At 35.0% G+C, this 22275-nt stretch overlaps 1 protein-coding gene across 1 annotated transcript in view; it reads right to left on the bottom strand.

Annotated features, from left to right (window-relative positions):
• TMTC2 (transmembrane O-mannosyltransferase targeting cadherins 2) overlaps positions 1-22275 on the bottom strand; it is a 453316-nt gene that overhangs the window by 159757 nt on the left and 271284 nt on the right. The window contains exons 5-7 of the mRNA XM_030939608.1: positions 10446-10531; positions 9809-9993; positions 8563-8641 (exon numbers count right to left, since the gene is read on the bottom strand). Coding sequence (XP_030795468.1) covers positions 8563-8641; positions 9809-9993; positions 10446-10531 — 350 coding nt within the window. The remainder of the gene's footprint in view (positions 1-8562; positions 8642-9808; positions 9994-10445; positions 10532-22275) is intronic.

Here is a 22275-nt window from a genome sequence, read left to right as displayed (position 1 = left end):
ATTGTTTTCAGAAGGTGATTTGTCAGTTCTTCTCACCTAAATAATAGTTTAAAAAACTAAACATCACTTGTAGCTATTTATGACACTTAACTCTTTCATACCACAAGTTTCTTTCTCAAAAATACAATTCTAAAATTCACACAAGCTTTTTATACAAAAAATTTGCTGTAATAAATTCATTTTTGTTTCCTATTCATTGTTTTTCTTCCTCATTCTCTGTGAATGGCCCAATAAACTCGGAAAAATGTCTCATAATTAAAGAGCTGCTGTAAAGAATTAAAAATTAAATCAAAATGTTCCTCCTTATTGAAGATATGGAGAGAAAACATTTTTTCAATTTCAAATCTATGTAAGTAAAAGGTTTATTAGATGAAGGATGATGGAGGAAAATACATTTTCCAATATTGAGCTGGGACTGAAAACTAAAAGGGATATATAAAACAAGAGATTATCATAAGAGCATCAGTACAGTACGATGAAAATGAAGGCAAATAAGATAATAAAAAGCAATGGGCCATTATCACACATTTCTCCTGGAGAAAAGAATCTCTCCCTAAGATAAAAACATATGGTTCATCATAAACACACTTTTTAGAGGACAGGAAATTATGAATATGTATTTCTTAAGTATCACATAAGAAATTAAAAAGCTTGAGACAAGAGAATTGTTTGTCTTCTTTGGTCTAGTCAACATAGCAGTAGCCTATATAGCTACAGACAAAATATTTTCAAGGTTAGAGTAATAGTATTCCATTTTACTCATAGGCATTTAATTACTACAGAGAGGCCCTAAAGAGCTCTGGACCAACTGTGAAATCTCCCAGAAAGTTCTTTGAGAGAAGGAACTAGATTAACTATTTACATGTCATCTGTCTGCTGCCTCTGTACTGTCCCAGCACTTGTGATTTAATTTTTTTTTTTTGATACAGAGGTTATTCTAAACAGTTATTATAGACTGAAATGACAAGATAGTCACCCTAGGCTCTCTCTTACTCCATATAATACATTATGCCCTTTTGTTCTCAAGATATATTACCATGGTGAAATGATGTAAATTGCTTGTATAATTAAACCCAACAATTACTTGGCATTGAGAAAGCCAAGTCATTTTATTTTAAATAGTAAATAGGCTTAAAACGACCTCTGGGATTGGAAGAGCTCAAACAGATAAAAATAATTGGATGCTGCAGCCTAATTTAGTTTCCTATAATCCCTCAGGATTATTCAAAAGCAATGCTTAAGTAGAGATAATAGGAGAAATAAACAATTATAGAGAAAGAAAAGAGAAACTGAGGGTATTCAGAAATTATCCTGCATTTAAAAAATTTTAAATATCCAGTATATTCAATATACTTTGCAGCTGTTTTATTCTTTATAGTAAAACTGTAAGAGGTTTTAATATATTTAATTTTTGTGAATTTTTAAGTGCAAAGGAAAACTATTTTGACATAGTAAAAAATGTGATAGTTTAGGTAACACAGAAGGACTAAGCAGAAAAAGCACTGGATTTAAGTCAAGAAATTATACTCCTGGTTCCAATACAAACTATAAATCTGAACTTTATAAAATTTGGGGGGGTGTTAATTTTTATCTTATAAAATACTATAAGGGCTTTGAAGACATGAGTCTTCCATTTTTAACATTCCATGATTCTAAAATATATCTATAATTTCAGAAGAAGGGAAATTGAGATCTAATAAATGCCTATGAGCGACAGAACACAGAATAATTTTGGTTAGATCTAGAAGAAAAATAATTCATGACAGAAAAAGAAAAAAAAAACTCTAACCTACATATGATACTTTTAATTTGGAGGAAGCACTCTATTAATGAAACCAAGTAAATTGGCAATAACAAAATATACTCTTTTAGTTTTGGTTAATATAGCTAATGGTAAGAGAAGGATTTTGATTGTAGTTACTGAGAGAAAAAGGGAAGTGAGCCTGGAGAGAAAATACAGCAATTCTAGATAGGATAAAACTAAACAGAATCTCCATTGAACTGTGGTGACTACCAAGGCCATAATGATGACAAAAATCTTATTTATGAAGTATTCATATTCACATTGCCAAATGCAAAAAGCCAGTGATAAAGAATACAATCAACTTTTGGAGTTTAAAAGCCTAAGGAAATGATGATAATTACAATGGAAAGTCCCATTACAAAACACTTATTAGGTTAGGTAGTCGGACCAATTGTTTTACCTTTCTTATTTTATCATTTTAATCAATCCTCAAACCGATACTACTATTACCAAAATCTTATAAAAGGGAAACTGAGGCTTCTTTTAAGTAATTTTCCCAAGGATGCTCAGGGAGAAAGTGTCAAAGCCATAATTTGAACCAAGGGTATCTGACTTCAGGGAGTACCTTATGGTGAATCTCAATTTAATCTAACCTGTTTTCTCAAGAGGAAATGAGGTCCACAGAATCAAGTCACACAACTGGCTAGGAGCAATTTAACACATATTTTGTGATTTGTTCTCTTTCATGTATTATCATATCTTCCTAATTACATGAATCTAAGTAAAATTTTAGCTGTTGTTTATGAAATACTATTTATCTGTTTATGTTTTTTATGTATGTTTGTAATTCACCTAATTCAGGCTGGGAAGGTACTTTTCTCAATTGTTGTTACTCAAACATCTTGGTTCTATGAAATTGAAGAGGATAAATGAGAATAGGCTTTTAAACGTTTTTAAAAATTTACTTATAAGCTGCCATAATAAAATAAATGAACAGTTTTAAAATATGGAAAATTTAAGTGGGGGAATTAATCAAACTTGTTATTTGCTATTAAAACATAAATAGGAAAAACACACTCACTTGGCATTCAGGGTAAGTCAACTGGCACGCGGCACATGGTATGTAATATGTTTTTCACAAAATGTTCAAGGGGAGATTAAAATCAAAGGACTAGAGTGTTTTTTAACAAAAGCAACTGCAGTGAATTTAGTATTACACTAACAACCACATAAAAATATAATTGTATTTTTTCACACACACTCCTTTATTTCTGCTAACCTCTAAACAAAAGAAAAAATAGAATGGGAAAAAATAAAATGCTTGTATATCTATACACAAAGTGCTTGGAGGTAGTGGTTGTGAAGGGGTAAATGACACATGAGAAAAATGAACACTTACAGGGTAAATCTAGCCAGACATTATAATCCATCACTGATACCTAAAGGGCACTAATAATATGTAAATGTGTGAATTAGAAAACACATTCAAGGCTGTTGATAAACTTGATAGGATAATCAGCACATGCTGACAGACTAATGAAACTGATGAACTGATAGGGCAGCTTATCTCCTGGGTCATTTTTTTCCTTGTCAAATGGAGGCTAATCAAAATGTATTAGGAGCTAAAGCCAACACTTGGGGGATTTAACCCATTTTGAGTAGGAGGTGAATTCACTTTCTGAGAATATTATAGTTTCCTGAACAACTGAAACTATAAAACCTGATTGGCTAACAGACCTTCACATAAAATTAAATAGAAGGCAGCCACCATAATCACAGAAAATACCTGGAATGTTAAATATTAAGACCCTCCCTTTAAAAACTGTTAGGGTGCTTTTCAGAGTCTGGATGAAGCAACCATCTCCTTCTCTAATGGAAAATGAGACAAAAGATTAAGCAGTATCCCCCAGGGACACACTTATCTTTTGCTGCCTGTGTGAGCTGAGCATCTGTGTAACCATATGAGAGACAGATCCCAAGGTACTGGCTGAATTTTCAAATTTATTCACATAAAATAATTGAATGAATTTCTGAAACAGATAACTCTAATGAACATCACCACTTTCCATTAACAACAATAACAACAAAAATACTACATGTAGTCCGTTGCCAAGAATCTTAGAGACCTATCCTAATTTGAAGAAAGATGTCTTATTTGATAACTGAGGAAAATTGGGAATAAGGCCTTGGAAGCACTATAATTAAGAATAAAATAAAAAAAAACTAAAATCAAAGCTATAGAAAGCAATTCTCTCAGTATTTATTTTGACACAAAAACATCTACCATTAAAATAAAAATAAATAAATAAAAATTATTTAATCTACAATTAAAATTAAAAAATTCAACTCATAAATCTACACATCCTAAGCACATGTTTTATGGACACGTATATTTCATTCGTATAGATAGATTGACAGTGAAATGCTGGATAGTAAAAGGCACTCTTTTAATTTATAAAAAATTAATGGCAAGAATATATTTAATGAAGCTAAATTTTAACCTTTTAGCAATTATACCAAAAAGAAAAAAATGACAATTAAAAAACACTCCAGTGTGCTGTTTAATATGATATTCAATCACTCCACAGGCAAATTGGGGGTAAGATTCCCAGGACATGGAATACATATTTTAACCTTTTCCAAATAATTTTGTTTTTCTGTTTACTGTCCAGTGCTCCAGCCTATCTTTAAACTATTTCTAAATGTTCTGTTCTTTGGATAAAAGAGAACATGAGTGTTCTTGCCAGGTGTATATTCTGTAGTTTGGGAGAGGTTTGGGATTATTTTCTGTGCTCAAGACAGAAAGTTACTATTAAATTCCTCAAATATAGAATGTAAAAGTGTACAGTAATCCTAGAGATTACATAGTCTAACCTCACTTATTTTATATGCATAAGAGAGGACTAGAAATATTAAACAACTTAAGCAGGTTTAATGAAAAGAGAAAATCTGACTTTGCAATTTGTGCTTTGGAAAAAAAGAAATATTTGATTTGAGGACAAAACACTTCTCCTCTCGAAAAGAGAGAGGAATCAAATAGACGCAATAAAAAATGATAAAGGGGATATCACCACCGACCCCACAGAAATACAAACTACCATCAGAGAATACTATAAACGCCTCTACACAAATCAACTAGAAAATCTAGAAGAAATGGATAATTTCCTGGACACTTACACTCTCCCAAGACTAAACCAGGAAGAAGTTGAATCCCTGAATAGACCAATAGCAGGCTCTGAAATTGAGGCAATAATTAATAGCCTACCCACCAAAAAAAGTCCAGGACCAGATGGATTCACAGCTGAATTCTACCAGAGGTACAAGGAGGAGCTGGTACCATTCCTTCTGAAACTATTCCAATCAATAGAGAAAGAGGGAATCCTCCCTAACTCATTTTATGAGGCCAACATCATCCTGATACCAAAGCCTGGCAGAGACACAACAAAAAAAGAGAATTTTAGACCAATATCCCTGATGAACATCGATGCAAAAATCCTCAATAAAATACTGGCAAACCGGATTCAGCAGCACATCAAAAAGCTTATCCACCATGATCAAGTGGGCTTCATCCCTGGGATGCAAGGCTGGTTCAACATTCGCAAATCAATAAACGTAATCCAGCATATAAACAGAACCAAAGACAAGAACCACATGATTGTCTCAATAGATGCAGAAAAGGCTTTTGACAAAATTCAACAGCCCTTCATGCTAAAAACGCTCAATAAATTCGGTATTGATGGAACGTATCTCAAAATAATAAGAGCTATTTATGACAAACCCACAGCTAATATCATTCTGAATGGGCAAAAACTGGAAAAATTCTTTTTGAAAACTGGCACAAGACAGGGATGCCCTCTCTCACCACTCCTATTCAACATAATGTTGGAAGTTCTGGCTAGGGCAATCAGGCAAGAGAAAGAAATCAAGGGTATCCAGTTAGGAAAAGAAGAAGTCAAATTGTCCCTGTTTGCAGATGACATGATTGTATATTTAGAAAACCCCATTGTCTCAGCCCAAAATCTCCTTAAGCTGATAAGCAACTTCAGCAAAGTCTCAGGATACAAAATTAATGTGCAAAAATCACAAGCATTCTTATACACCAGTAACAGACAAGCAGAGAGCCAAATCAGGAATGAACTTCCATTCACAATTGCTTCAAAGAGAATAAAATACCTAGGAATCCAGCTTACAAGGGATGTAAAGGACCTCTTCAAGGAGAACTACAAACCACTGCTCAGTGAAATCAAAGAGGACACAAACAAATGGAAGAACATACCATGCTCATGGATAGGAAGAATCAATATCGTGAAAATGGCCATACTGCCCAAGGTTATTTATAGATTCAATGCCATCCCCATCAAGCTACCAATGAGTTTCTTCACAGAATTGGAAAAAACTGCTTTAAAGTTCATATGGAACCAAAAAAGAGCCCGCATTGCCAAGACAATCCTAAGTCAAAAGGACAATGCTGGAGGCGTCACGCTACCTGACTTCAAACTATACTACAAGGCTACAGTCACCAAAACAGCATGGTACTGGTACCAAAACAGAGATATAGACCAATGGAACAGAACAGAGTCCTCAGAAATAATACCACACATCTACAGCCATCTGATCTTTGACAAACCTGAGAGAAACAAGAAATGGGGAAAGGATTCCCTATTGAATAAATGGTGCTGGGAAAATTGGCTAGCCATAAGTAGAAAGCTGAAACTGGATCCTTTCCTTACCCCTTATACGAAGATTAATTCAAGATGGATTAGAGACTTAAATGTTAGACCTAATACCATAAAAACCCTAGAAGAAAATCTAGGTAGTACCATTCAGGACATAGGCATGGGCAAGGACTTCATGTCTAAAACACCAAAAGCAACGGCAGCAAAAGCCAAAATTGACAAATGGGATCTAATTAAACTAAAGAGCTTTTGCACAGCAAAAGAAACTACCATCAGAGTGAACAGGCAACCCACAGAATGGGAGAAAATTTTTGCAACCTACTCATCTGACAAAGGGCTAATATCCAGAATCTACAAAGAACTCAAACAAATAAACAAGAAAAAAACAAACAACCCCATCAAAAAGTGGGCAAAGGATATGAACAGACATTTCTCAAAAGAAGACATTCATACAGCCAACAGACACATGAAAAAATGCTCATCATCACTCGCTATCAGAGAAATGCAAATCAAAACCATAATGAGATACCATCTCACACCAGTTAGAATGGCAATCATTAAGAAGTCAGGAAACAACAGGTGTTGGAGAGGATGTGGAGAAATAGGAACAATTTTACACTGTTGGTGGGATTGTAAACTAGTTCAACCATTATGGAAAACAGTATGGCGATTCCTCAAGGATCTAGAACTAGATGTACCATATGACCCAGCCATCCCACTACTGGGTATATACCCAAAGGATTATAAATTATTCTATTACAAAGACACATGCACACGTATGTTTATTGCGGCACTATTCACAATAGCAAAGACTTGGAATCAACCCAAATGTCCATCTGTGACAGACTGGATTAAGAAAATGTGGCACATATACACCATGGAATACTATGCAGCCATAAAAAAGGATGAGTTTGTGTCCTTTGTAGGGACATGGATGCAGCTGGAAACCATCATTCGTAGCAAACTATCACAAGAACAGAAAACCAAACACCGCATGTTCTCACTCATAGATGGGAACCGAACAATGAGATCACTTGGACTCGGGAAGGGGAACATCACACACTGGGGCCTATCATGGGGAGGGGGGAGGAGGGAGGGATTGCATTGGGGAGTTATACATGATATAAATGATGAATTGATGGGTGCTGACGAGTTGATGGGTGCAGCACACCAACATGGCATAAGTATACATATGTAACAAACCTGCACGTTATGCACATGTACCCTAGAACTTAAAGTATAATAAAAAAAAAAAAAAAAAAAATCACTTCTCTTCTCTTTATTATCTCCAAGCAGCAATATTAATTAATCACTAGGCCACCTTAATTTAGGGATTTTTTTTTCCAAGTGTCATATGCTGAATATGTGGTTTGCAGTCATAACCATCATCATACAACTGTAGCAACAATTTACTACAAGGAAGACAGGGATCAATCACAGATGATAGATATTTTATTATAATTTCTTGTTCTTGACCTCTTATACCCAGAAAAATCCATGGCCTAGATTTATACACCTTCTGATTAATAAGAATTAGGGTAATTATTCAACACAAAACATAGAATAATTGTTGTAGCACATCTATTGTCTGCTTAATCTTGTTTTTTTCTAAAATATTACACTGAAAAGGTCTACTGAAATCCAAGTGCTCATCAATGAAAACCACACAAGTTGGCTAATCTATCTTATCTTTTACAAGCATGGAAGTTCATTTATCTCTATGTCATAGCATGTTTAGAGACTCTTCTGATTAAGAAAATACTGTGATAAAAATTATCATGAATTTGATGAACTTACTAAAATTAATGTATATTTTATTCATCTCTATTATTGAAAAATTATACATATATAGATTATTTCTACAGTCTCTAGAGTCTAGCTAATATTCAATACTCAGATGGCTTTGAGAGTGCTTTGCAATAATTCTGAGACATGACCAAGGTGTTGGGAATCGCTGTGCTAATGCATTTATTTGTCATGTCAGAATAAATATGCTGTGTCAGAATTTGAGTATGATGCCAGATTGTGAATGTTTCTTTGTGAGGATTAATATGATTAAAATTCCATTAAACATGAACATGGGTTCCTGTTCCTCCCCAGGTCCTTGAAATATCAATTAAAAAATCTAAATGTTTTACTTACCCATCATGTTGTACAGGCTCTGTGGGGCAAACTGCCTTGGCATTTTCTGAATTGCTTCCTTGTATACACTAAGGGCTTCCTAATTTATAAAACAAAAAAAGAGATAAATCATCACTAAAGTGCAGGGATCGTCATAGAAAATAAGATAATAACGTTCTTCCAAAGTTAAAACCATCCACTGCTATTTCTAAATGGTTCACTAGAGGAAAATAATTGAGCTGTCCTTTTGTGACATACTATCTCAATTCCACCAATGAAAATACTCAGCCCAGTCAGTGAAGAATGCCATAACTTAACGAGGCGTTGAATGTTAGCAACAGTCTTTTAATACAAATTTTCGAGTTCATAAAGATTACTCAACTAAAAAACTAAAAAAAATATATATTTGAAAGTTATCCATTAGTCATCTAAAGTGCATAATTACTTTAAGTCAGGAAACCTGGTAGGATCTATATATAATGCCAGCTAACAAATCTTCCAGCTCTTGAGACCCAGTGAAATTACTAAATGTAATTATTTTAAAAGTTGTATCTTCATCCTTATACTACAGTTTTAATACATTGCGTAAGAGTACGTGAGTGGGAGGGCAGGGGAAAGCAGTTTGAAGGAGAGAGAGGGGCAATAAGGAACTCATGCAAGTAGGCTTCCAGGAAAGGAGGACCATTCTGGGTCACCTCCTAACTTACTGTGTAACATCCTGTTACACCACTGATTCTTTTCTCTCAGTTAAGAAATAATAAAATTAAATTTTATTTCATAGTAGTTTTTTTAAAGAATTAAGAGAAATGGGTGGCATTTATGTCAAATCACTTCCTTAACATACAAAATACAAAGAAAGTATTTTTTAAAATCTCAAACACTGGCTATAGGGTAACAATTATAGAAACTGTGTCTTGGATCATCAAACCAAAGAAATGGTGAGCAAAGAAGCTCGAGAAACATTTCATGTTATTTTCCCAATCTTGAACAATCACAATACATATTGACATACCATAATTGCTCTGAGAAACTCACAGGAAAGAAATCTATTAAATTTTTATTTAGCAGAAGCTTTTTCTAAACAAATTTGATCAAAAAACCCTTCTAATGTCACCATGTATTAGTTTTTCAAAGGACAATAGTTTAATGTGTATACATATTAGTTGTTGAAAGGACACAGGCTCTGAAAAGAGGCTGTAGGTTAGAAACCACTGAGACTAGATCCAAACAAGGGGGAGGGAAAAGGATAGAGAGGCATTGGCCAGACCTCATAGTGTCCCTGCTCGTGATACAGCTTTCCCAGGTTGTACAAACAACTGGTAACAGAGCTCTTGTGTGCATGAGGGTCCTTTAGGTTTTCATCTGGGATCTCTGAACACTTTAAGAATGTCCTTCGGGCTTCGTCCGTCCTTCCTTGGTTCATTAGAATAATACCGGTATTTAAATATGCAGCTGAGGGGGAAAAGTAGAAACAAAAGTGTGAGAAGATGATATACACTGTGAATAAAATAAAGTTTTCTTTGTTTCAATTTCGTTTCTATGGTTTAGTGCTCATTAAAAAAGAAAAAAGTACTTAAGCCACAAATACTCATGGGATCAATAACGGTAGTAGAAGCTGCAAATATCACTGCAAAACATATGAAATAGTCTCTGCCAGCAAGCACTTCCAAATATTTTAAGCTTAAAATCTAGTTGAGTAAAAGTTATAGCTATCATAATTTTTTAAATGATCAATGGACATCAAAGTATGATGCAATTGAAAGATATAACTGTTAGAGGTTCATAATTTGATTAGCAAGTATTCAGAAATAAAAGCACCAAGTGTTTTCTCACTGAGGCTGTAAATTAAAGTTAATTTTCAAATATGGAAAGAGGTATAAAAAAAAAACTTGAATATTACTTACAAGCCAAGGTAGGCCTGCTCCCAATGGCCAATTTATAATAATGTAGTGCTTCTGAAAACCTGCTGTTCTCCTGGAGAAGTAGCCCTCTGCATGAGAAAAACAGAAATTTAGAGAAAGGACTGTATTATTATAAATAAGGCCACAAATTTTTATTTTATATTCCAAAAATAAAAACGGTTAACAACGCAGTAAAAATGCTAACCTGGTAGTATAAAAATAAATTCTAAATATAAGGAAATGATTCCTCAGGAGGGAAAATACTGGGTAGGTATCAATTGCATTTGTGCTGCATTAGAAAGTATTAGGAGGTATTTTCTAAAAGCCTTTAACCACCATTGAACTTTCCCCTTTTCTAGCCGTCTTTTCTCTCCCACTAGAATTACTAACCACCTGGATTTCTTCTTGGAGCATGCACATTTTCCCATCACTTCGGAAAGGAAACTTGTCTAAGGCAGTGAGATATGTATATATGGAAACATGAGATGCCTCTCTCACTAGCTGTGTTACTTGGGAAATATTGGTGCTTGGCTGCCTGCAAGGAAAAAGGTAGTCTGGCTGAATAGCAAAAAGAGAGAGTTTAATCAGATGCCAAAAAAGAACAACAAAAAAGACTGAAAGCTATCCACATCATCCTTTTCTTGATATTTGGATTTAGTTTAATAAGATTGGATTTCAGAACACTGCAAATTTCAGTTCACTGTTCTGAAAAACATCTTTCTCTGCAGACCCCAAGAATCCATAGGCTTTCTTAGAAGGCGCTAAGGTAGTAACTGCATGTAACATCTCAGCCATGCCAGAACCCACCCTCATGACCGAATGAAATCAATTACAGGCATGCCTATGAAAACAAGGTGTTGGAGAATTGAACTAAGTTCAAAAAGCTCGCACAGAGGGCTTTTTGGCCTATCCCCATTCTCTTGTAATCAGTAAGTATCTTACAGACATTCCGCACATCTATTGAGCCTGAATACTGTTGTTATCATCTCAAATTGCAGATTCAACTTGGCAGCTGCTGAGGTCTTTGAAAGGCTGGTAAAACAGAGGTCAGAGAAAAGAGAAGGCTGCTAATAAAAACTTATCCTGTTAAGCATTTTAAAATACATTATCTGGCCGGGCGCGGTGGCTCAAGCCTGTAATCCCAGCACTTTGGGAGGCTGAGACGGGCGGATCACGAGGTCAGGAGATCGAGACCATCCTGGCTAACATGGTGAAACCCCGTCTCTACTAAAAAATACAAAAAACTAGCCGGGCGAGATGGCGGGCGCCTGTAGTCCCAGCTACTCGGGAGGCTGAGGCAGAAGAATGGCGTAAACCCGGGAGGCGGAGCTTGCAGTGAGCTGAGATCCGGCCACTGCACTCCAGCCTGGGCGACAGAGAGAGACTCGGCCTCAAAAAATATTAAAAAATAAAAAAATAAAAAAATAAAATAAAATACATTATTTAATAAGAATCTTGGTAAAATATTTAAAATTAAAGAATGCTCAGTTGTATCAAAAGCATATATTAACAACTTCATTATTTCTCATAGTTGCTAAAAAGTCATCTGAATAAAGAATTCCCAAACACATTAAGATCACTTTCACATATATATATTTCTATTAAAAAATTTGAACGACAGTTAATTTGATCATGAAATTAATATGCTATGCTGTCAAGTGTACTTGTCTGCTGCTAGGAATAAGAGAATAAAGCTTCCTGCAGTAGAGGAGTATTTGTGGAAATGGTCAGTTTTATTCAAACATGGGCAAAATTGATAAAGAGGATGAACAAATTTTTAAAAAGGAATATTCTTTATGACAATAATTTTATTGACATAATGCTTTCCCATTAATTAAACTCATACATATTAGCTAACTTCTGAAACTTATCTACAACCTTAAATGTCTTCATGGCTTTGCTTTAAAATTCAGATAGAGAAAAAAAGAATTCAGATAAAGAGGTGCATCTCCTTTGATAGAAGGCTAAGGGCACGAGGGGAGAAATATCATCGAGATATTTAATTCTATTTTTTCTAGCTTTTTTAGAAATTAAAATCCTTCAATCAACCCCTCTTTGTCCCAGTATCTTCAGCTGCTTTTACCATACAGTTTTCTTAAGATTACAAAAATGTTCATGTACCTCTTAGACACAGGAGAAGAAAATACCCGTATAACCTTTATTCTTTCTTGTATCCACCTCTAACTATTGCTTATGACTGTTCTTCCTTTCAAAGCCAGATTTTCTTTAAGAATGGTCTGTGCTGTGTATGACCAATTTCCCAATCCCATTTACCCCTAAATCCTGTTTAGATTCCCTTCCCAGAATTCCCCTGAAATGTCCTATTAAATTTCTACCAATTATCAGACCCCCAAAATAGTGCACTTATGTCAAACTCCACTCAATATTACACCTCAGACTACTGAATTCATCTTCCTTTCTGAAATTCTGTATGTCCTGGGCTCCTGAGAGACCAGTCTTCTTGAGAACTTCCTACACAGAATGAAAAAGAAAATGTCTCTTTATTCATGAACTCCTTTAAAAGCAGTTGGTGTTTTACAGGATTTTGTGCTTGTCTCTAGGAATCAATAAATACTCTACATGGATAAATAGAGTCTCTGCATGACATCATGCATAAATGTGGTTCATGTATATGCTGTCTGCTCACAATTTTGAAAAAATGATCTCCCTCCTGACATCAAGATCTGCTTTCAAAAGCTGAGCCACATCAAGATAGAGGCTCACTGAAACTTCAAAATCAATACCTCCAAACTGTGAAATCAGTATCTCCCACCGAAAAATAAATAAATGAAATAAATAAAATCGGGTAAAAATCTTTGTAATTAACACAAACTCCAGTTGCTAAAATGAGAAACCTGATTATCACTCTTAGGTCTTCACTTATCCTCACAATTCCATGTTTTGTCTCCTAAGTCCACCTATTCTTATTTTCTAAGGCTCTTTACTCTGCCCCTCAAGGTTTATCTTTATGGCTCTGTCAGAGTCCTTTTTATCTTATCTGTCACCTGAATAACAGCAATAACCCACTAATTAGTCTCCACATAATTACAATCCTAAAGGGCAAATATGCTATTAGGCTAGATGGAATGAACATGAAGGGAATGAGCACATATCTCTGACAATGTACCTAAAGCTCATAAACCTTGAAAACTGATGTACTTAGCCTCATGGGATTCCCAATGTTGACAGACTATCTTCCTGTCATTTTCCAATTCATAAAATATACAAAGACGGAAAAAAAAAAAGATAAATAGTGTAATAACCACACTGGGACAAACGTGTTCTGCCTGCCTTATTCTTGTGGGGAGGGGGCGGATCCTAGTCACTCAGAGGAATTCAGCAAGTCATTTCCAGGAATATATATATACTGTGAGTCTTTGAATTAGAATATCATCATCCTCTATATAATCTGAATAAAGTTAGCAATGGAGTGAGTCTAAGACAGATGACTATTGTGACTGATTTCTTACGGGCTAAGGATTTAATTGAGCATTAACTATATCCAAGAAAGGATGTTGCAAATGTGAACAAAACAGAGTTGCACTCGCCTATGGATGCAAAATCTACTGAGGAAGACGAATAAGAAAACAAAGGGTGTAGACAATTACTGTACTAGAGGGCAGAGGACCACCACTGCCCAGTCCAGGAATGGACAAGGAAAAGTCTGGAGTCCAAATAATACTGGCAGATGCTGAAAGCACGCCATAGTAAAAAGAGTTGCTCCACATTACAAAGGGAGAAAGAGAGGCTCAGAGAATTAACCAACTCCCTCTAGTTATTATGATTAATAAGAGGCAAAGCCAGAATTAGAACAGTTTCCGATACTAAATCTAATGCTCTTTCTAGAAGAAAAAGAGAAAAGAGATGAAATAGTTCAATTCCAGGTACATGTGTGCTCGGTTATATTTCTTTTTGCTGTAAAACTTTCCAAATTTTATATAATGTTAATTTGTGTTGATACAATGAAAAGGAGTTAAGCGCCATTTTGGAAATTCTGGATAAATTTGGGCCAGTTCTAGCACTGTTATGACTAGGGTTCTGTTAGTGTTGTTTTCCAGCTTGATAAAACCCTTTTTTATTTTATTGATAACATGATAGACAGAAATCCTTCATGTTACAATAGTTACAATAATAATTATAGTGGCAGAGAAACTTATTCAGCACTTAGAATGTATGGAGCATTTTACATACATTAATTTATTATTCAATAATAATCTTAAGAGGTAGGATATTATTACTTTCTTCATTTTGCACATAACGAACCTTGGGCAAGAAAAAGTACGTAGCATACCTAAGGTCAAACAACAGGTAACAAGGTGCCAAAATTCAAGCCTAATAGTCTGGATATAAATGAGGACCTGTAATTTAATAAATCATTCATACTAAAGGCTTTTTATGACTTGTCATGACTGTTTAAAAATGTCATAGTTTGTTTACAGGCAGTTCATGTCCAAATCTTCTGGTTTTTATGTATATGAAAAACGAGAACACATGAAACATTTTTTTTAAATTAAAAAAACCTGACACCCACATATTTGTTAAAATTTTAATTTAGATTCAAGGGATTCATGCACAGGTCTGTTACATGTATATATTAAGTGATGCTGTGGTTTTGGGTACAATTGATCCTGTCACCCAGGTACCAAGCATAGTACCAATTAGATAATTTTTCAACCATTGCTCCCCTCCCTCTCTGCTCTAGTAATCCCCAGTGTATTTTATTGCCATTTTATGGCCATGAATATCCAATATTTAGCTGCCACTTCCAAGTGAGAACATGCAGTATTTGGTTTTATGTTCCTGCATTGATCTCCTTAGGATAATGGCCTCTAGCTGCATGCATGCTATGGCAAAATATATAATTATATACTTTTTATAGCTGTGTAGTATTCCCTGGTGATTTACCCCCTTTTCTTTACTCAGTCCATCATTAACAGAACCCAGATTGATTCCACAGCTTTGCTATTTTGACTAGTGCTGTAATGAACATGTGAGTGCAGGTGTCTTTTTGATAGAATGATTTATTTTCCTTTGGGTATATAGCCAGTAATAGGACTGCTGGGTCAAATGGTAGTTCTGTTTTAAGTTCTTCAAGAAATCTCCACACTGTTTTTGTAAGTATTCATTGTCTCACCATCATCTATTGTTTCTTTGACTTTTTAAATAATAGCCATTCTGACTGGTGTGAGATGGTACCTCACTGTGGTTTTTGATTTGCATTTCTCTGATGATAAGTGATGCTGAGCATTTTTTCTTATGTTTATTGGCTGCTTTCATGTCTTCTTTTGCAGTGTCTGCTTCTTTCTTTCCTTCCTTCCTTCCTTCCTTCCTTCCTTCCTTCCTTCCTTCCTTCCTTCCTTCCTTCCTTCCTTCCTTCCTTTCTTTCTTTCATGGCGTTGTATTTTCCTTGTTCAATTATTTACATTCCTCATAGATTCTGGATATTAGACCTCTGTTGGATGCATAGTGTGCAAACATCTTCTTCCATTTTGTAGGCTGTCTGTTTACTCTGTTGATAGTTTCTTTTGCTATGCTGAAGCTCTTTACTCTAATTAGGTGCTATTTGTTAATTTTTTGTTTTCGTTGCAATGTTTTCTGAGGACTTGGTTAGAAATTCTTTCCCAAGGCTTATGTCCAGAATGGTATCTCTTAGCTTTCCTTCTAGGATTCTTATAGTTTGAGGACTTACATTTAAATATTTAATCCATCTTGAGTTAATTTTTATATATCGTGAAAAGGAGGGATCCAGTTTGATTTCATGCATATGGCTAGCCAGCTATCTCAGCATTATTTATTGAACAGCAAGTCCTTTTCTCATTGCTTATTTTGGTGAAATTTGTCGAAGATCAGATGGCTGTAGATGTGAGACTTTCTGGATTCCAGATTCTGTTCCACTGGTCCATGTGTCTGACTTTGTGTCAGTACCATGCTGTTTTGGTTATGGCAGCCTTATAGTAGAGTTTTAGGTTGAATAATGCAATGCCTCCGTGTTTGTTCTTTATGCTTAGAATTACTTGGGCTATTCAGGCACTTTTTTGGTTCCATATATTAAAATAGTGTTTTTCTAATTCTGTGAAAACTGACATTGGTAGTTTGATAGAAATAACATTGAATCTGTAAATTGCTTTGGGCAGTATGGCCACTTTAATAATATTGATTCTTCCAAATCATGAGCATGGAATGTTTTTCTGTAGTTTGTGTCATCTGTGATTTCCTTCAGCAGTGTTTTATAGTTTTACGTGTAGAGATCTTTCACCTCTTTGGTTAGAAATATTCCTATTTTTGTGTGTATGGCTATTGTAAATGGGACTGCATTTTTTATTTTGTTCTCAGCTTGAATATTATTCATGTATAGAAATGCTACTGACTGTTTTACATCAATTTTTATATCATGAAACTTTACTGAAGTCATTTATCAGTTCCAGGAGCCTTTTGGCAGAGTCTTTAGGGTTTTCTGAGTATAGACCATTATCATCAGTAAAGAGTTAGTTTGACTTCTCTTCCTACTTGGAGGCCTTTTATTTCTTTCTCTTGCCTAATTGGTCCGGCTAGGAGTTCCAGTACTATGTTGAACAGGAGTGGTGACAGACAGCATCTTTTCTTATTCCAATTCTCAAAGAGAATGCTTCCAGTTTTTCTCCATTTAGTATGATGTTGGCTGTGGATGTGTCAAAGATGGCTCTTAATATGTTGAGGTTTGTTCCCTCAATGCCTAATTTCTTGAGGGTTTTATTATAAAGGGCTGATAAATTTTATTGAAAGTTTTCTCTGCATATACTGAGATAATCATATAAATTTAGTTTTTAATTTTACTTATGTGGTAAATCACATTTTTTGATTTGCACATGTTGACCAACCTTGCATCCCAGGAATGAAGCCTACTTGATCGTGGCAAGTTACCTTTTTAATCTGCTGCACAATTTCAGTTTACTAGTATTTTACTGAGGATTTTTTTGTCTATGTTCATTAGAGATATTGGTCAGCAGTTTGCTTTAGTTTTTCTTTTCTTTCTTTCTTTTTTTTTTTTTTTTTTTTTTTGAGACAGACTCTTGCTTCATCACCTAGGATGGAGTACAGTGTTGTGATCATAGCTCACAGAAGCCTTCATTTTCCATACTCAAGTGATCCTCCTGCCTCAGTAGCTGGGGCTACAGGTGTGTGCTACCACACCTAGGTAAACTTTTTGATTTTCAGTAGAGATGAGATCTTGAGGTATTGTTCAGGCTTGTCTTGAACAACTGAGGGCAAGCAATCCTCTCACCTTGCCTTGCTAATGTATCAGGATTGCAGGCATGAGCCGTTGTGCCCAGCCTGGTTTTCTTCCTTGTGTCTTTGCCAGGTTTTGGTATCAGGGTGATGCTGGCTTCATAGAATGAGTCAGGGAGGAGTCCTTCCTCCTTGATTTTTTTTTTTTTTTTTGGATAGTTTTAGCAGAATTAGTACCAGCTCTTTGTACATCTGATAGAATTTAGCTGTGACTCTATCTGGTCCAGTGCTATTTGGTAGGTAAGCTTTTGTTTTTCTGTGTTTTTCTTTTTTTTTTTTTGTTTTAATTACTGATTCAATTTCTAAAGTCAGCATTAGTCTGTTCAGTGTTTTTATTTCTTCCAGGTTCAATCTTGTGAAACACACCAGGAATTTATCCATTTCCTCTGGATTTTCTGGTTTGCGTGCATAGAAGCATTCATAATAATCTCTGAGGATCTTTTATATTTCTTTGAGATCAATTGTAATGTCATCTTTGTTATTTCTGATTGTGCTTATTTGTATTCTGTACCAACCAAATATCATCCCTCTTTTTTGTCTTTGTTAATCTCTCTAGTGGTCTATAGATCTTCTTTGTCCTTTAAAAAAACCAACTTTGGGGTTCACTGATTTTGTTTCAATTTCATTCAGGTCTGTTTTGACTTCTGTTATTTCCTTTCTTCTTCTGCCTTTGCAGTTAGCTTGCTCATGTTTTTCTAGTTTAGGTGTGAAGTTAGATCGTTAATTTAAAATCTTCCTAGACTTTTGAGGGAGGCATTTGGGACTATGAACTTTCCTCTTAACACTGATTTTGCTGTATCCCAGAGACTTTAGATTGTTGTGTCTCTGTTTTCATTTACTTAAAAACATTTTGATTTCTGTTTTAATTTCGTTGTTTACCCAAAAGTCATTCAGGAGCAAGTTGCTTGATTTCCATGTAATACTGTGGTTTTGAGAGAACTCCTTGGATATGATTTTTATTTTTATTCCAAGAGTGGTCCAAGAGGGTGGGTGGTATGATTTCAGTTTTCTTTTTAATTTAGTGAGATTACACATCGATTACATGACCAAGCATGTAGTCGATCTTGGGTGATGTTCCATGTACAGATGAGAAGAATGTATATTGGGTGGTTTATTGGTATTCTATAGATAGCTATCAGTTCAGTTGGTCCAGTGTCGAATCTAAGTCCAGAATTTATTAGTTTTCTGCCTCAATGATCTAACATTATCAGTGGGGTGCTGAAGTCCCCCACTATTATTGTGTGGCTATGTCTTTTTGTAGGCATAAAAGTACCTGTTTCATGAATGTGGGTATTCCAATATGGAAGGCATACATATTTAGGATAGTTAAGTCTTCTTGTTGAATTGAACACTTTATCATTATGGAATGCCCTTCTTTGTACTTTTTTTTTACTTATGCTCATTTAAAGTCTGTTTTACCTGGTCAGGTGCAGTGGCTCATGCCTGTAATCCCAGCAATTTGGGAGGCAAAGGCGGGTGGATCACCTGAGGTCAGGTGTTCAAGACCAGTCTGGCCAACATGGTGAAACTCCATCTCTACTAAAAATACAAAAATTAGCCAGGCATGGTGGTGGGCGCCTATAATCCTAGCTACTTGGGAGGGAGGCTGAGGCAGGAGAATCACCTGAACCTGGGAGATGGAGGTTGCAGTGAGCTGAGACCACACCATTGCACTCTAGCCTGGGTGACATCGACTCCGTCTCAAATAAACAAAGTAAGTCTGTTTTATCTGATAGAAGAATAGTGATTCTTGCTCTTGGTTGTTTTCTGTTTGCATACTACATCTTTCTCCAACCCTTTACTATGAGCTTGTGGGTGTCATATTATGTGTGAGATATGTCTCTTGAAGACAGCAGACATATTTTTTTTTATTCTGCTTGCTACTCTGTGCCTCTTAAGTGGAGCGTTTAGACAATTTACATTCATGATTAATATTAATATGTGAGGTTTTGATCCTATCATGAAGTTATTAGTTTTTTGCTTTGTAGTTTCTATTGTGTGGTTGTTTTATAGGGTCTATGGGCTATATACTTCAGTGTGTTTTTGCGATATCAGGTATCATTCTTTTGTTCCTGTGTTTAGAACTCAAGGATATTACATAAGGTTGACATAGTGGAAGAACATATTTTAATATGGCAGTAAGTCCATATCATACAGAGTTGCCTGGAAATTAAGAAAATCAGGCCATGCTATATATTAGTGTGAATTTAAAGTGCCTTTTGGGGGAGAAGTTGAAAAAAAAAAAACACTTCCAGTCTCTTAAATTAAAAGTAGTAGGGTCAATTTTGTATATCTATGTGTAGATGGATATATTATAGCATTTTTAAAAGAATATTTTCCTTCTCAGATTTCTCCTCTAATGATTTATCTTTTAGAACAACAGACAGTGAAATTAAGCAGCCAGTGATGAAAAAAATAATTGGGGAAAGATAAAGAATCAGTATTTGTTTTTGTCAAAGAAAGAAAATGCACCTGGACATATGAACTACTGCTATTTCTAGGACCTAAATTCTAGAAAATCATGTTACTTAAAAAAAAAAAATAATAAATAATAACAAAATGTTCTCTTTTAAATCCTTTTAGCCTTTTTTCGTTTTTTTGTCTGATCATGAGCACATGTTCTAGTAATACTGCATGTGTAGTATTTCTTTTCCCTAGGAACATTTTGCCCATCTTTTTTCCCATCTCCCCTAACAACCCTGTCTTTGTCTAAGATACTACTTTATGAAATCACAATAATCTGGACACTTGATTAATGAAGAACAGTCAAACCCACAATAACAGTGGACTGGACAGAGTTGAACACAAACATTAAATGTAAATAGACATATGGGTCCCTAGGTGATCCTAAACATTGACAGAGAAAGAAGAGGAACATTTATTTAGCACAGTGATTCTCAAATCAGGAAATCAGGACTTTCCCCACCCCCCGCCCCAGGGTATATTTGGCAATGTCTGGAGACATTTATGCTTGTCACAACTTGGGGAATGTTACTGGCATTTAGTGGGGAGAGTCCAGGAATGCTTTTAAACATCTTACAAGGCACAGAACAGTCTTCCACGGCAAAGAATAACCCAGTCCAAAACGTCAACAGCACGAAAGTTGAAAAACCATGATTAGAATTTCTTATCAACTAACTACAATACATTTTTTCAGAAAATATAGTCCTGTGTCTCTTCTAATCACACACACCAACTATACAAGAAGATAGACTACACGAAAGCAAATTAAAAGGATTAAATTATTTTTCATTAAAAAGTCTAACCTACCATTTCTACTATTTTCACAAAAAAGGTAAAATAAAAATGAAATTTTCTAAAAATTAAAAAGAAAAGCATGCCCTTTCCTACTTCTGAGAATACATCTGACCAAATTGTCAGTGCCTCTTTGTAGTAAGACTGCCTTCTAGATAGAACTGTCAAAACATCCAAATCCTTAAGTAAAGTGGCCTTTTGCCTCTTGTTCTAACAAAGGTCTTAAAAAGTGGTTGAAATCTGAGACATTCAAGTGTGGGTATGAATAAAGCACATTAGGAGATGAAAGTATGCTTTTCAAGAGTACATATTTCAGTAACAAAGCTGATGTCCCTGCAATACGCAAGGGAAACAGGATCCTGCTTAACATGGAATCATACACCTTCAAAACCAGGGAAATACTGAAGGATAAACAGTTTCTTTCTTGCTTGGATTTCACTAAAGTGTAATGTGCAGCACTCTTACAATACATTAAACAGTGACAACAAGCTTACCAAATAATGAATACATAATTTTTCAGTGAATTGTCTCATGGTGAAGACAGACAAGCAAACAATCACAATACTGTGTAAAGAGGGTCATGATAAAATGTAAGGTGTTTTGGGAACCCATGAAAGGAACACCTACCCAAGAGAACAGCTGAGGTGAAGTTCCTAGAGAAGACGAGAAAAAAAAGGACCAAGTCAGGAACGCAGACAAGAGCATTCCAGACAGATCAAGCCATGTGTATGAAAACTCAAGAGTTACAGAGGATAGCATTGTTGACCTAACAATAGCAATAATAACAGGCTTCATGAAAACAAAATGACATAATCGATGTAGGAAGCATTTGGGAAACTAAAAAACTAAGACGACTGAAAATTAGGACTATATTAACAAGAATGAGTTTCAGTAATAGTTTTGCTATTCCCTGGACAAAAAAAAAAAAAAATACTTAATCAAAATAAGTCAGATAACGTATATAGGCAATGATTCACAAAATATTTTTAATGTCCAGTTATTTAAAAAATGTTCATTTTAAACTAAAAGATGTTTCTGAATTTTCATTTGATCGTCCTTTAACACACGTAAGGATTTTGAAACTAAGGTTTATTTATTTATTTTTTTCCCTCAGAGATAATACATAAACTTTAGATATTCACATTTTTTCCTAAGGTTATTCATGCATTTGAAATTTGCAAACTGAAATGAACCAACATTGGTTGCAGTCATATTTGAACTTTGCATTAATCCAAATTTCCTAATCAAATTTGCTTATTTAGCTAATGGCTTTAGTAATGAGATTTTACATAATTTAACGGTTAAATATGAT

The sequence above is a fragment of the Rhinopithecus roxellana genome, chromosome 10 (genome assembly GCF_007565055.1).
Source record: "Rhinopithecus roxellana isolate Shanxi Qingling chromosome 10, ASM756505v1, whole genome shotgun sequence".
NCBI lineage: Eukaryota > Metazoa > Chordata > Mammalia > Primates > Cercopithecidae > Rhinopithecus > Rhinopithecus roxellana.
The sequence above is the reverse complement of the archived record's forward strand: the minus strand, read 5'-3'. Positions and strand labels throughout refer to the sequence as shown.